Source organism: Canis lupus, chromosome X (assembly GCF_048164855.1).
Source record: "Canis lupus baileyi chromosome X, mCanLup2.hap1, whole genome shotgun sequence".
In the NCBI taxonomy this organism is placed as follows: Eukaryota; Metazoa; Chordata; class Mammalia; order Carnivora; family Canidae; genus Canis; species Canis lupus.
The window spans coordinates 45,206,676-45,224,185 of NC_132876.1; the positions used below are offsets into that span (position 1 = coordinate 45,206,676).

Sequence of the window (17,510 nt, forward strand, 5' to 3'; positions counted from 1 at the left end):
ATTCATGGCTTTTTTAAAGCTTCTAGGTGCCTGTTACAATTTATAAAACATGCCTTTGGGTTCTATTTTTTAAAAAGTATCCAAATAAGGGTCTACCTAGCATTTCAATTAGGACACATATTGCTATGTTTCAATACTTTGGTATTAAAGTGTAATATGAATTAATATACTGTAATCCAGTGTTATTTTGTCTTAAAAAATGAAAATGTATTTATTTTCAACTGCCAAAATAAAGAGCTCAGCGCAGGTATAGTAAAAGTTTTTTTTTAATAAAATTCAATCTAAATTTATCTTCACAGTAAGAAAATAAATGGAAGGTAATAAGACCACATAAGAATTTTTGTGTGTTTTGTACATTGTTTTTGTCTTTATATTTCATATATTACCAAAGGCAACTTTAGCTGAATAGGCTTGCTTTGTGAGAGCAGTAGTTTTCTTATTATTTTGTTAACAATGTGTTTATCATTTCAAAATGTATGGTTATTTGGTTAAGATTAATCTTCTTTCAGCATTACAATGTGAACACAATCTAACAACAACCAGTCATCACAATGTCAGCAAAAACTTTGTAAATTTCTATAACATTGTGGATGACTAATGAATTACACTATAGAAAAGAGAAAGCCAAGATGTTTATTTTCCTCTAGAGACACAACAAAATATCTGCACTAATGCCAACCCATGCACAAAAAATATTCATTTCTACTGAAAAATTTCACTTACTGGATTGCCTTTAGAAATATGCAGAACTGTGAACTAAGTATAACCCTCAAACAAACACATAAATAATTTTTCCAGACCATGTTTTCTGAAACTATCCTGAAGTTAGTATTCAAGCATTTCCCACAATATTTTTCATTTTGCACAAAATGCTTGCATAGGATTCTATTCCGTGGGGAAAATGGAAGTTACAATGTTTTAGAGGAAATTGATGTGTTTTTTTTTTTTTAGGTATCTATTGTTGTTTAACATCTACGTAACTTAGTGGCTAATGACAATTTTATTTTGCTCATAACTTTTTTTGGGTTAGAAATATAACATTTTACATTAACGGTTTGTGCCTGAACTACACAGCATAAGCCAGGGCAGCTGGGGATAAAGGATCCAATTCCAACATGGCTTCTCCACTTATCAGCTTGGTGTTCATTGAACTCTTTATTTTTTCAAATGGTGCTCCATCCTCTAGGGCCTCTCCATGTGCCTTGAGCTTCTCATAGCATGGAAGTTTCAGAGAAGACCAGGAGTCCTGAAGAGAAGCTGCAAGGTTTCTTTTGACCAGGCCTCCAAAATCCCAGAATATCATTTCTATAATATGCTATTGATCAATCATTTCCTAAGGCCATCTTGGATTCAAGGAGAGGGGGATGATAAACTATGTTTAAATGGTAAGAGAAGGAAAAAAATCTGTGGCCAACTTTAATCTAATAGAATATTGCCTCAAATTTTAGGTACTGAGATTTGGGAAACCTGAACTTGTTAATGTGCTTAGCCATTGGAATTGGATTGTTGTATTCTTTGGTAGTTCTAATTTGTTCTAATTTGAGGATGTCTAAAGCTGAATTTGTTCAATGAACTCAAAAAAATTAAGAAAAATAATTTCCAGAAGTTTTCATGATCTTACTGAATTTTGAAAGTTTTCCAGAAATAGACAGGGATGTCCAATCACCCAATTATATTTCTCTCCTTTTTGCACTTGGGGTTTCTAAATGTTCTGAATACAGAACTCCCACTGATACTGAGAAGCTCTCTGACATTTACAGTGCTCCTAACATCACCTTATTATTGAAGCATCACAGTAAGTTACAAAATGACTCCCAGTTGTGAATAAATGGTGTTAAATAAATATGTGGAAGAATTAAAATCACCTAATTAACCATTACATGTTCTTTCAAGTGCCAAAGATCTGGTTTAACTGATTTTGTTTTCCTTTATTTGAATTACATGGTTTCTTTAGCATTTCAGAGAAACTCCTTCTGGAATGAAAAATGAGTAGGTCTCAATCTTTCTGTTAATAAAGTTGTCTCCAAACTGTGTCACAAACTAAAAACTAAAAAGCTCAGCCTTGCACCTAATGTAGATTATGTTAGTAATTATTTTATTTAGTAAATAATTACCAATAATTTAGTAAATCACTTTAGTAATTTTATAGGGTGGTGTTGGTGGTGGGTTATTTTGGCATATATACCTGTGTTGAAATACATATTCATACCAAGCACACATCTTAGTAATGTCCTAAATATGACATACAAACTCTGCACCCAGTAAATCTGAGTGAAATGTACTCCCTGTAGTGATCTTTCTCCTTGCTTTAGAATAGTACTCCTCTAACATTTTGGTTAAAGCTTGACTAATAGCAGAGATGAATGAAGAAGTACTCACTCATGGACCACAAACACAAAATGTGAGATAGTTGTGTAAATTTTGCTTTCTACTTCTTAATATATAAGTTTTCATATAAAAATGATTTACCCACTTAAATCTTCATGAAAACTAATGGTATAAGATCATCTTATGGTTCATGTAACCCCTGGCCAACCACAAAGTACAACTTGAGGTATTTTTATCCTGGTATTGATGGAAAGTTGTCAGCAAAAATTACTGAGGATAAGTGTCAGGGCATCTAGATTTGTCTATAACAAAATGTAATGACTTTGCAAAATAATACAAGTGGTGGGGGAAGAAACATAGTCTAATATGTCAACATTAGCTACAAAATAGTCATTATTTCCACAATCTATTCTTAACATGTTTCCTTTCTTTTTTTGTTTGTTTTGAAATACTTAATTTTGGTATTCATACTGGTAGGCTGTATTAACTACAATGTGCTGTATTTCTTTTTGGAAAGATGAACAAGTTCTTAGGAATATAACTCCCACCCATTCTTAAGATAGAAATAAACTTCTAACAATCCAAATTGTATTGGAATGATCAAATGTTGAATAAAACACCTTCCAAAGTGGGTGAAATATTGGGGCCAATTCATTTTCCCTAGCTATATAATTGGTAGTTACCACTATGATCATAGGTTTCAATAAATCATATACCCCAAATCAACCCAATACATTTCCAACATATTATTCACTTGTCTTGTTTAGAATTAAAGAAATTCTGAGAATTGAAGAACAGAATGAAACCCAAGGTAGATAAAAGCTCACAAATGTTAAAGTACATGGTTTAAAGTAAAGGCCATGGTGTGAAAGAGATGCTAACAGGCTTCTGAGTCGCAAGCTTATAGTTCTTGAAATACAAGTATTATTACTGGTAGGGGACTCAAAAGTAAGGCTCAACACCTTGTACCCTTATTTGAGTCTGTAAACAAACAGCACCAACAAATCATCTTGTTACTTTTACCAACATTATATGATTCATAAATATTCAGGATCTCAAACTAAAAACAAGTTTTAAAGAACTCTGGATTGTGCCACTGGAAATAATATTATCAAATCATTTTAAAGGTTGTACTAATGGGATCTTTTCTTTTTAAAAGTGTTGTTTTCCAGGAGTTAATGTTGTCTAAATAAAAATTTTGGCTGACAAGCATGAAATGTCTTTTGTACCAATCACCAATGCATAACATCTCTGAATCTATCAATCACAGATTTAAAAGGCTCTGTCCTATAGCACACTTAATACCTAGTGTAAACAATTAGTATTACAATTCCTTGATGCAATACAAACTTATTTCCTTAAACTGCTAATGTACTGAACTTCAGGGTTAAAAATGAGCAGACAAAAATTGATTTGCATGCAATAACAGTGGCAATAAACCTTTCCTGGTTCATGCAATCTTCCCCATCTATTAACAGAGAAGGAGTTTAGGATCTATTATTCCCAGAAGGGCACTTACCCAGCTGGACATCTATAACACTTGGCTGATTCTCCATGGGGAACAATGGCTTGGGAGGCTTGTCTGTGAGTAAAGCTAGAAGAGAAAATTAAAGAAGGTAATGGAAAAATTGAGATAAATTGCAGGATAAGAAAGATCCTATTGTGAATGATATTTAGTGTTTGTAGACTTGATGGTGTGTAAACATTTATTAGACAGTGTTTTTACTTGAATTGTTACTCTATCCATACAATATCCATTTCCCAGCACATTTAAAGCACCATTGGGTCACTGTAAATAGACCATTTCAACATCTACACTTTCAAGCAAGATCAAACAAATGGACTATTTTGACTGATTTTTATAAGGCTGTAAGTACAAAGAAATACAGATTTTAAAAGTATAATCAGATAAGCATTAAGTCTCCATATGTACTTTGTGGTGCTAAATAATATTAATAAAATACAACCCTAATAGACATTTCTGGTGGATTGAACCTTCTACACCTCTGAATCATGCCCCATTCTCCACTCAGCCTCTGAAACAATATAATAAAACACTTGTACCTTCATTAGGATAATGATTAAGAATATTGATTGAGCATCTTTTTTTTCCCCACCAAATGCTGTGATAAGTGCTAAGGGAGAAGGAAATAAGGTCTTTATATTTACCCTCAATTTACAATCTAAGACTGTGAACACAGAACTAGCACAGCAAACTAAAGAGATAATAGAACAAAGACTACAATCTAGTGAAAAATTGTAGCATTTGAGTCATGAGACTATATATGGCAAATACATGGAGAAAGCAGAAACCAATATTGGCTGGAAGAGTTGGGGAAAGTTTTATGAAGGAAATGGGTCTCCACATAGACCTTCCATTCCATAAGAATGGAAGAGATTTTGAAAGAGAGTAAGAAAGAATAAATGAAGGAAAGATGAACACAAACCAAGGAAGAGAGGTAGAACATAAAGCATAATATTACTAGAAGAAAATGATCTAATAAAAAGGAGCTGGGTGGGGTAGGGTAAAGAGCAAGTTGCTCATGACATAGAGGGATTAGAAATGAAAATAAGATGGAGCTCAATTCTGGAGGATCCTAAGAAACATGCAGAGGAATTTGGACATGATGTAGTAGACTACAAGACCACTGTAGATTATTGGAACAACAGCAACAAAAGACTCAAGGGAAGTGCTATCTAAAGATGATTGGCTTCCTATATAGGATAGTTTAGAGGAGAACAAAACAGCTAAGAGGATGCAATAATAATGCAGTAGTGCAGGGTGTGGACAGGGAAGGATGAAGAGTCATTACTGGTGGAGTTTGGGGAAATTTTAAAAAAGGAAAATTTGAGAGGCACCCAGAAAAAGGAAATGAGATCACTTGGTGCACAGATACAAAATAGTTTATGACAAACCTTGTATTGAGCTATTATTTATGGCCTGAATTCCTTTTAACTGTTCCCATATTTATGCCTTGCTCCAACTGTCTAATAAGATTCTTACCTATTAATAGGAAATGTTTTATATGTCTTTGTAATTCACAGGAGACATGGAATAAAGCTGGGCATATAAGAGGTCATTATTAAGCCATCATTAACTGACTGGCATAGGAATTCTGTGCTGACATGACAGTAGCTTATCTCATAATTATTAGGCTTTTTAGAAGAGACAAAAGAACACCTAAAGGAACTGGAGAAAAAACAGCAAATAAAATCTACACTCAGCAGAAGAAGAGAGTTAATAAAGACTCGAGCAGAACTTCATGAAATAGAGACTAGAAGAACTGTGGGACAGATCAACAAAACCAGGAGTTGGTTCTTTGAAAGAATTAATAAGATAGATAAACCATTAGCCAGCCTTATTTTAAAAAAGAGAGAAAAGACTCAAATTAATAAAATCATGAATGAAAAAGGAGAGATCACCAACAATACCAAGGAAATACAACCGATTTTAAATATATATTATGAGCATCTATGTGAAAATAAATTATGCATTCTAGAAGAAATGGACACATTTCTGGAAAACCACAAACTACCAAAAGTGTAACAGGAAGAAAGAGAAAACCTGAACAGGCCAATAACGAGGGAGGAAATTGAAGCAGTCATCAAAAACTTCCCAAGACACAAAAGTCCAGGTCCAGTTGGCTTCCCAGGAGAATTCTATCAAACGTTTAAAGAAGAAACAATATGTATTCTACTAAAGCTGTTCGGAAAATTAGAAAGAGGTGGAATACTTCCAAACTCGTTCTATGAGGCCAGCATCACCTTAATTCCAAAACCAAAGACCCCGCCAAAAAGGAAAATTCTAGACCAATATCCCTGATGAACACAGATGCAAAAATTCTCAACAAGATACTAGCCAATAGGATCCTGCAGTACATTAAGAAGATTATTCACCATGGCCAAGTGGGATTTTCCCCGGGACTCAAGGCTGGTTCAACACTCATAAAGCAATCAATGTGATAGATCATATCACAAGAACCTATGATCCTCTCAATAGATGCAGAGAAAGTGTTTGACAAAATACAGCATCCATTCCTGATCAAAACTCTTCAGAGTGCAGGGATAGAGGGAACATTCCTCTAGCATCTTAAAAGCCATCTACGAAAAGCCCACAGCAAATATCATTCTCAATGGGGAAACACTGGGAGCCTTTCCCCTAAGATCAGTAACAAGACAGGGATGTCCACTCTCACCACTGCTATTCAACATAGTACTAGATGTCTTAGCCTCAGCAATCAGAGAACAAAAGGAAATAAAAGGCATTCAAACTGGCAAGGAAGAAGTCCAACTCTCTCTCTTCACAGATGACATGATACTGTACCTAGAAAACCCAAAAGACTCCACCCCAAGATCACTAGAACTCATACAGAAATTGACAGTGTGGCAGAATACAAAATCAATGCCCAGAAATCAGTGGCATTTCTTTTTTTTTAATTTTTACTTATTTATGATAGTCACAGAGAGATAAATAGAGAGAGGCAGAGACACAGGCAGAGGGAGAAGCAGGCTCCATGCACAGGGAGCCCGATGTGGGATTCGATCCCGGGTCTCCAGGTTCGCGCCCTGGGCCAAAGGCAGGCTCCAAACCGCTGCGCCACCCAGGGATGCCTCTTTTTTTTTTTTAGATTTTATTTACTTATTCATGAGAGACACAGAGAGAGACACAGAGACAGAGAGGCAGAGACACAGGCAGAGGGAGAAGCAGGCTCCATGCAGGGAGCCTGATGTGGGACTCGATCCCGGGATTCCAGCATCACTCCCTGGGCTAAAGGCAGGCGCTAAACCACTGAGCCACCCTGGGATCCCCTGGTGGCATTTCTATTAGCTAACAATGAGACTTAAAGAGAAATTAAGGAGTCAATCCCATTTACAATTGCACCCAAAAGCATAAGATACCTAGGAATAAACCTCACCAAAGAGGTAAAGGATCTATTCCCTAAAAACTACAGAATCCTTCTGAAAGAAATTGAGGAAGACACAAAGAGATGGAGAAATATCCAATGCTCATGGATTGGAAGAATTAATACTGTGAAAATGTCAATGCTACCCAGGGCAATTTGCACATTTGATGCAATCCCTCCCAAAATACTATGGACTTTCTCCAGAGAGTTGGAACAAATCATCTTAAGATTTGTGTGGAATCAGAAAAGACCCCAAATAACCAGGGGGATAGTAAAAGAGAAAACCACAGCTGGGGGCATCACAATGCCAGATTTCAGATTGTAATACAAAGCTGTGATCATCAACACAGAGTGGTACTGGCCCAAAAATCGACACATAGATCAATGGAACAGAATAAAGAATCCAGAAATGGGCCCTTTACTTTATGGTCAACTAATATTGGCAAAGCAGGAAAGACAATCCACTGGAAAAAGGACAGTCTCTTCAATAAATGGTGCTGGGAAAATTGGACAGCCATGGGCAGAAGAATGAAACTAGACCATTCTCTTACACCATACACAAAGATATCCTCAAAATGGATGAAAGATCTAAATGTGAGACAAGAATCCATCAAAATCCTAGAGAAGAACACAGGCAACACCCTTTTTGAACTTGGCCACAGTAACTTCTGGCAAGATACATCTCTGAAGGCAAGGGAAAGAAAAGCAAAAATTAACTACTGGGACCTAATCAAGATTAAAAGCTTCTGCACAGCAAAAGAAACAGTCAACACAACTAAAAGACAACCTACAGAATGGGAGAAGATATTTGCAAATGACATATCAGATAAAGGGTTAATATCCAAGATCTATAAAGAACTTATTAAACTCAACACCAAAGAAACAAACAATCCAAACATGAAATGGGCAAAAGACATGAACAGAAATTTCAACAAAGACATAGACATGGCCAACAAGCACATGAGAAAATGGTCCGCATCACTTGCCATCAGGGAAATACAAATCAAAACCGCAATGAGATACCACCTCAAACCAGTGAGAATGGTGAAATTTTACAAGACAGGAAGGAGGATGTGGAGAAAGGGGAACCCTCTTGCACTGTTGGTGGGAATGTGAACTGGTACAGCCACTCAGGAAAACTGTGTGGAGGTTCCTCAAGAGTTAAAAATAGATCTGCCCTATGACCCAGCAATTGCATTGTTGGGGATTTACCCCAAAGACACAGATGCAGTGAAAAACTGAGACACCTACCCCCCAATGTTTATAGCAGCAATGTCCACAATAGCCAAACTGTGAAAGGAACCTTGGTGTCCATCAAAAGATGAATGGATAAAGAAGATGTGGTTTATGTATACAATGGAATATTACTCTTCCATTAGAAATGTCAAATACCCACCATTTGCTTCAACGTGGATGGAACTGGAAGGTATTATGCTGAGTCAATCAGAGAAGGAGAAACGTTATATGATCTCATTCATTTGGGGAGTACAAAACTAGTGGAAGGGAGTAAAGGGGAAAGTAGAGAAAATGAGTGAAAATATCAGTTTGGGAGACAGAGCATGAGAGACACCTAACTCTGGGAAACGAACAAGCGGTAGTGGAAAGGTAGGTGGGTGGGAGGTTGGGGTGACTGGGTGACAGGCACAGAAGGGGGCACTTGACAGGATGAGCACTGGGTGATACGCTATACATTGGCAAATTGAACTCCAATAAAAAAAGAAGAGACAAAGAAATAAAAGTTGATCAGATAACAAGTAAGAGTAGAGAAATATATAAATTTGCTTGGATGCCCAAAATAGTTGTTGATAACAAACAAATGCACTTAGAAAAGAGCTTTATGTTAAATCAACCTTATCTTTCTGATGTCCAAAATGCTTGAAATGATAAAATTTTAGTGAATTTTTCTTATTTTTCCAACAAATTTTTACTTACGGACTACAATACATCTTGTCCTTGTAGAATCAAATGTATTTTTCTAACTTGGCACAAAAATAGAGACACAGATCAACAGAACAGGACAGAAAACCCAGAAATAAACCCACGTCTATATGATGAATTAATCTTCAACAAAGCAGGAAAGAATACACAAGGAAAAAGATAGTCTCTTCAACACATGGTTGGGAAAACTGAACAACATGCAAAAGAATGAAACTGGACCATTTTCTTATCCTGTACACAAAAATTAAATCAAAATGGATGAAAAACCTAAATATGAGACAGGAAACCATCAAAATTCTAAAGGAGAACACAGGTAGTAACCTTTGTGACATCAGCCATGGCAACTTCTTACTAGATATGTCTCCTGAGGCAAGGGAAACAAAAACAAAAATAAACTATTGGGACTTCATCAAAATAAAAAAGGCTTCTGCACAGCAAAGGTAATAATCAGGAAGGGGATCCCTGGATGGCTCAGCGGTTTAGCGCCTTGCCTTCAGCCCAGGGCATGATCCTGGAGTCCTGGGATCGAGTCCCACATCGGGCTCCTTGCATGGAACCTGCTTCTCCCACTGCCTGTGTCTCTGCCTCTCTCTCTCTCTCTCTCTCTCTCTTTCATAAATAAATAAAATCTTTTTTAAAAAGGAAATAATAAAGAAAACTAAAACGCAACCTATAGAATGGGAAAATAGATTTGTAAATGACATATCTGATAAAAGTTTACTATCTAAAATATATAAAGAAGTTATAAAATTCAACACCCCCTGGAGTACTTGGGTGACTCATTAGTTGAGTATCTGCTTTTGGCTCAGGTTATGATCCCGGGGTTCTGGGTTCAAGTCCTGCATCTGGTTCCCTTCAGGGAGGCTGCTTCTCCCTCTGCCTGTCTCTGCCTCTTCTCTCTGTGTCTCTCATGAATAAATAAATGAAATCTTAAAAAAAACCTCAACACCTCATAAATGAATAATCCAATTAAAAATGGACAGAAGACATGAATAGACATTTTTCCAAAGAACACATAAAGGTGGCCAACAGACATTTTAAAAGATTATCAACACCACTCATCATCAGGCAAATACAAATCAAAACTATAATGAGATATCACCTCACAAATCAGAATGGCTAAAATGAAGAATACAAGAAACCACAGGTGCTGGTGAGGATGTGGAGAAATGGAAACCCTCCTGCACTGTTGATGAGAATGCAAACTGGTGCAGTCACTGGAAAACAGTACGGAGTTTAAAAATAGAACAACCACAGGCAACTGCTCAGAGGAGCATGAGACTTTTGATTTTGGGGTTGTGTGTTGGAGCCCCACGCTGGGGCTGGATGGAGAGATTACTTAAACAAATAAACTTAAAAAGCAAAAGAACTACCATATGTTCCCGAAATTGCACTACTAGGTATTTACTCAAAGGATACAAAAATACTAATTCAAAGGGTTACATATACCCCACTGTTTACTCCAGCATTATCTACAATAGCCAAATTATGGAAACAGCCTAAGTGTCTATCAACTGATGAATGGATACACATACAGAGTGAAATATTACCCATTAGAAGAGTGAAATCTTGCCATTTTCAATGACATAGAGGATGCTAGAGAATATTATGACATGCAAAATAAGTCAGTCAGAGAAAGACAAATTCCATATGATTTCACTCATATGTGGAACTTAAGAAACAAAACAAATGAACAAAGGGGAAAAGAGAGAGAAAAGTAAACTAAGAAACAGACTCTTAATTATAGAAAACAAACTGATGGCTACCAGAAGGACGGTGAGTGTGGGAATGGGTAAAGCAAATGATGAGGATTAAGGAATGCACTTGCTGTTATGAACAGATTTGGGCATAATGTGGACAAACATACAAATACAGTATCTATAGTTTTCATTTCCTAAATATTTCAGTTACCCTTAATAATCTGATATTAAAATATTATTTGAAACATAAAGTATATACTTTAAGCAAAACTTAAATATCTGAATTTAAAATCCCAGTCATAACAGGTGTTTGATGTTGTTACTGTTTGTAATAGCAAAATACTGCAAACAATCAAAATATCCATCAGTAGGACAGCAGTAGTTAAATAATATGGTACCTCCATATAATGATATACCAAAATGCAGCTATTTAAGATAATTGGGTAAATCTGTATATCTGTTATACAAAGATCTCCACGATATACTGTTCAGCAGTGTGCACAGCATACTTTCTTTTGTGTAAAAAGAAAACTATATGTGTATGTATGCAATCAATGTATATACACATACAAAAATGTTTAAGTATGGAATATTTCTGAATGGATACATGTAAAACTGATAACAGTTATATCCTCTGAAGAGAGGAAATGAGTGGCTAAAGAATGGAGGGGATAAGGACAGCATAGTTGGGCAGAGAAAATTTTAATTTTCTCTGTACACTTTTTCTACCCTTTGAACAATATGCATAGACAAAACATGAATAAAATTAAAATTAAATAAAATCCAGTCACCCACATTTTATTTATTAAAATAATTTTTATTTATTTGTAGAATTATTCTCAATTTGCTTTAAACATCCAGATTATAGACAATTAGCCTGCTGGAAACTCTTCTTACTCTTATTTTCAGCTCTATATTGCCTCCAAATGAATTACTTAGAATGTGATAGGTGGGAAGCAATGTAAGTAATATATTTTATGCTCAAAGATGAATAACTTGTCCAATTCTTATCAGGATATGAATTTGTGGGGACTTCGTTGTTTCTCATCCTTATCTCCTGCCATGGACTACAGATATATTTATCCTGACTTCATTATCATATGTCAATTACTGAAGTGACATTTATTAATAGAAATGATAATTTTAATTGTCCTACATTTATAGGCGGTTCATAATTTTCAAAGTGCTTTCAGAAATATTAGCTCATGTGATCTACACAATGACCTTGGAAAGTAAGGAAGATAGTTACAGTTATGGCCAATTTAGAGATGAAGCTAAATGAAGCTTACAGTGTCTCATTTGGTGCCCCTTTGTGACCAAAAGCCCCCATTTGCAGAACTGCAAGAAGACACAAAAGTTGTAGGCAAAAGACAGGTACAAATGCTCAATAGTGAATGGTTTTAGCCTCTTTGACTACACACTAACCTAAGGTTCCTAGGGCAATAGGAGTGGCTTTGTGGCAAACAGCCAACAGAGACATGATTCCTATATGTCATTCCACACATATACATTTTTTTCTACTCCCATGAATGAAATGGGATGAATTTACACTTAAACGCTAACACATCCCAATGGGATACATGGGTGTGGAGCCTCATTAAATTCCAATATCATGTCTAGGCCTGGGAATTGCCAAGAAGTGCAGGACATTGGTAATGACAGAACAGCAACTGCAGTTCATCTGGATCCTGACCACCAGCCCAGAGACAAATCTATCAGCACCCAGCATAATTATAGCATTTGCAGATTAGCTAGAGAACATTCCTCCATGGGCAGACACATTCATTTCTTTCTTCTCTTTAAAAATCTCATCTGAGAGACTCCTAACTCTGGGAAATGGACTAGGGGTAGTAGAAAAGGAGGTGGGCGGGGGGTGGGGGTGACTGGGTGACGGGCACTGAGGGGGGCACTTGATGAGATGAGCACTGGGTGTTATTCTATATGTTGGCAAATTGAACACCAATAAAAAATAAATTTATAAAAGAAAAAAAGAAAGCTGGCAAAAAAAATCTCATCTGAAATTCAGTTACTTTTTTTTTAAATTTATTTTTTTATTGGTGCTCAATTTGCCAACATATAGAATAAAACCCAGTGCTCATCCCATCAAGTGCCCCCCTCAGTGCCCGTCACCCAGTCATCCCCACCTCCCCCCCCCCGCCCACCTCCCCTTCCACCACCCCTAGTTCGTTTCCCAGAGTTAGGAGTCTCTCATGTTCTGTCTCCCTTTCTGATATTTCCCACTCATTTTTTCTCCTTTCCCCTTTATTCCCTTTCACTATTTTTTTATATTCCCCAAATGAATGAGACCATATAATGTTTATCCTTCTCGGATTGACTTATTTCGCTCAGCATAATACCCTCCAGTTCCATCCACGTAGAAGCAAATGGTGGGTGTTTGTCATTTCTAATGGCTGAGTAATATTCCATTGTATACATAGACCACATCTTCTTTATCCATTCATCTTTCGATGGACACCGAGGCTCCTTCCACAGTTTGGCTATTGTGGACATTGCTTAAATTCACAGTTACTGTTTGAGAAATGAAGGGGGATAACTGTCAATACTGGACTCCTAAACAACAGAGTGAAGATTTATAATTTTATTTAAAAACTTATCCTGGACTTCTATAGGGACTAATATTGGGGTTTACGTTATCTTTAAATTCACTGCTCAAGCTTGTTTTGATTGAAAGAATGAGAGCAAGCAATACAATTTGGTACTAATGTTTCAGTCCACAATGCCTCTCCTGCATTTCCCTCTGTAGCTGCTTATGTTTAATTATCCTTAAATATAATTGATCTACTGAGTATACCATGACAGTAGTCTTAATGTGCAACTGAAACTATTACTAATTCTGCCTGCTTCTTTCTAAAGCTAGGCTTTCTGTGTTTGACACTAACTTTCCTGAGAAGAACTAGCTCTCTCTTCTCTATTATAGGTAAAGGTTGTGTCCACCCATACAAACCAATTGATTTGACTGAAATGATTGGTCAGTTTTGGTGAACATAGTATAAAAAATCAGTAGAATTAGTTGTTTGATTGAGTAAATCAGTTTATTTGACTATATTGCCTAAGTATTACATACTGTTACAAGCTTCATTGTCTTCTTTCATTGTTAATTTGTCTGTTTAATTAGACTTGCCTAAAAACCTATTGGGAGGGAGTAGGAGAGCTATATGCAAAGGACACTAACTGTATGAACACACTAGGATCATAGAGTGACTCATTAGTTTCTATGAATGGAGCCATAATGGAATGTGTATGTTAAGGTTAATTAAATGGATTTCTCCAAATCCATTCAATACACCAACATTTAAATCACATTCCATAGTCACTATTTTCACCACAACATTTAACCATTGAAAATCTACCAGTGTTTCCTATATTTACAAGAGGATAAAATCTGAAACTGTCAGCTAGATATAAAGAATGCCACAATATAACGTTTAAAAAAACCTTCCTGCCTTTTTACCCACTCTTCTACTTTATCAATGCAAGGGTCAAGTTATTTGACCTCATTTGTCCCTTAACACATCTCATTAATTTCCAACTCTGCATCTTGGCTTAGACACTTTCCCTAAGCTTGAAAACAAATAATAATAGTTACCATAGTTATCATTAATTTGGCATCTATTGTGTGGCAAGTATAGTTCTAAGGCATTTTATATTTTACAAATAAAGCAAGCAGCTTTGGACTAGTAGAGATCTGAAGTGAGTTTTGTCTGATTTCACCATGCCCACAATACTTCTATAAAAACTTTACCTTTTTTTTTTTTTTTTTGCCATCGCAAGTCCTATCTAACTTCTAAAAGCCAGTCTTACATTCTCCAGAAAATCGCCCTGAATAAAAGCCCAAACTAACCTTTACTCTCTCTGGTTTGACTAAAAATGAAATCCTAAAGCATACTATTTCTTTGAACCACTCATTTGGTTCATAGCATACACTATTTTGACTACATATTAAACCTCACTTTACATGGGTCTGTCTAGTCTCCCTCACTAGATATTTAAGCTCCTGGAAGACAAGTATCATATTTCATATAACTCAGCAATTAAGATAGTGCCTGACACTATGGAACAAATAAGCACAATCTCAAAATTAACTTTCTTATGATATTCTTTCTCTAAAAACAGGTGCTTCCCATGGGTTTTTGATTACAAGGAACAGAAACAAATTTTTGCAAATTTAAGCAAAAAGACAATTTATCAGAAGGATATCTCAAGGATGGACAGGATGCCTGAGGAACAAAGTTTAGGGCTAGAAAAGGAACCAGGCCTGGTCTCGTTACACAGGCAAAAAGGACTACACAACAATTTCTTCTTGATCCCATCATTAAATTGAATTTTCTCCAACTAGTTTTATGTCTCTTTTTGTTTTGCATCATTGTGTTGTGTCTTGTTCTTTGTTCTTGTGTCATTTTGATCTAGATTCAAAATTTCGGGAAAGAGAGGTTAAATGGACAAGTTTTTTTTTTAATATTTTTTTAAATTTTTATTTACTTATGATAGTCACACACACAGAGAGAGAGAGAGAGGCAGATGGAGAAGCAGGCTCCATGCACCGGAAGCCCGACGTGGGATTCGATCCCGGGCCTCCAGGATCACGCCCTGGACCAAAGGCAGACGCTAAACCGCTGCGCCACCCAGGGATCCCCCTTTTTTTTTTTTTTAATTTCCTTTATCTATTTCATCCATCCCCCAGCCCCTGTCCTCTGGCAATCACCAGTTTGTTCCCTGTATTTAAGAGGTTGTTTGTTTTGGTTTTTTAGAGTCCATATATAAGTGAAATCAGATGGCATGTCTTTCTTTGACTTGTTTCATTTAGTATAATACCTTCTAGTTTCATCCATGTTGTCACAAATGGCAACATCTCATTCTTTTGTATTCCTGAGTAATAATGGAATATATATAATTATACTTTGATATTAATATAATATATAATATATGGAATATATAATTATATATCTAACATATCTTCTTTATCCATTCACCTATCAATGGATACTTGGATTGCATCCATATCATTGCTATTATACACAATGCTTTAATAAACATAGGGATGCATATATCTTTTCAAATTAATATTTTTGTTTTATTTGAGTAAATATCCAGTAGTGGAATTATTAGATCATATGGTATTTCTATTTTTAATTTTTTGAGAAAACTTCATATTGTTTTCCAGGGTTTCACTAATTTACATTCCCACCAATGGTGTAAAGGGTTACCTTTTCTCTGCACTCTCATCAATATTTGTTATCTCTTGCTTTTTCAATACTAGTCATTCTGACTAATGTGAGGTGATACTGCGGTTTTGATTTCCAGTTCCTTGATGATTAGCATCTTGTCATTTGTCTCTTGGCCATCTGTATGTCTTTGGAAAAACGTCTATTCACATCCTCTGCCCATTTTTTAATCATATAGTCTGTTTGTTGTTGTTGTTGTTTTGGTGTTGAATTCTAGAAGTTCTTTATATATTTTGTATATTAACTTCTTATTGGCTATATCATTTGCAAATACGTTCTCCCACTCATTAGGGTGTTTTTTTGTTTTGTTTTGTTGATGATTTCTTTTGCTGTGAAATAAGCTTTTGCTTTGTTTGTCTGTTTGTTTGTTTCCATTGCCTGAGGAGACACACCCATAAATATTTTGCTAGGGCTGATGTCTAAGAGATTACTGCCTTTCTTTTAGGAATGTTATATGATTTCAAGTTTTACATTTAGTTCTTTAATCCAATTTATGTGTATTTTTGTGTATAGTATAAGAAAGTAGTCCAGTTTTATTCTTTTCCATGTAACTGTCCAGTTTTCCCAAAATCATTTATTGAATAGACTGTCTTTTCATCATATTGCATTCTTGCCTCTGTCATAGATGAATTGGTCATATATGTGATGGTATACTTCTGGGCTCTCCATTCTGTTCCATTGATCTATGTTTATATTTTTGTGCAAATATTATACTGCTTGGACTACTCTAGCTTTGTAGTATATCTTTAAATCTTGGATTATGGAACTTCTAGCCTTGTTATTCTTTCTCAAGGTTGCTTTGACTATCCAGGGTCTTTTGTGGTTCCACACAAATTTTAGGATTTTTTTTTTTTTGGTTCTGTGGAAAATGATTTTGGTATTTTGATAAGGATTGCATTGAATCTGTAGATTACTTTGGGTAATGTGGACATTTTAACAATATTAATTCTCCCAATCCATAAGAATGGTATATCTTTCCATTGATTTGTGTCAAGTTTAATTTCTTTCATCAGTGTCTTATAGTTTGCGGAGCACAAGTCTTTCACCCCCTTGGTTAAGTTTATTCCTAAGCATTTAATTATTTTTGGTGCAAGTGTTAATGTGATTGTTTTCATAATTTCTCTTTCTGCTATTTTGTTAGTAGTTTATAGAAATGCAACAGATTTCTGTACATTATTTTGTATCCTGCAACTTTATTAAATTCATTTATTAGTTCTAACAGTTCTCTAAGGAATTTTTAGGGTTTTCTATATATAGGATCTTGTCATCTGCAAAAAGTGACAGTTTTACTTTTTCCTTACCAATCTGGATGTCTTTATTTCTTTTTCTTGTCTGATTGCTGCAGCTAGGACTTCCAGTACTGTGCTGAATAAAAGCGGTAAGAGCAAACATACTTC

At 35.6% G+C, this 17,510-nt stretch overlaps 1 protein-coding gene across 1 annotated transcript in view; it reads right to left on the reverse strand.

Annotated features, from left to right (window-relative positions):
• The window catches only part of IL1RAPL2 (interleukin 1 receptor accessory protein like 2), a 1,316,516-nt gene that overhangs the window by 334,014 nt on the left and 964,992 nt on the right, over positions 1-17,510 (reverse strand). The window contains exon 6 of the mRNA XM_072815909.1: positions 3,848-3,922. Coding sequence (XP_072672010.1) covers positions 3,848-3,922 — 75 coding nt within the window. The remainder of the gene's footprint in view (positions 1-3,847; positions 3,923-17,510) is intronic.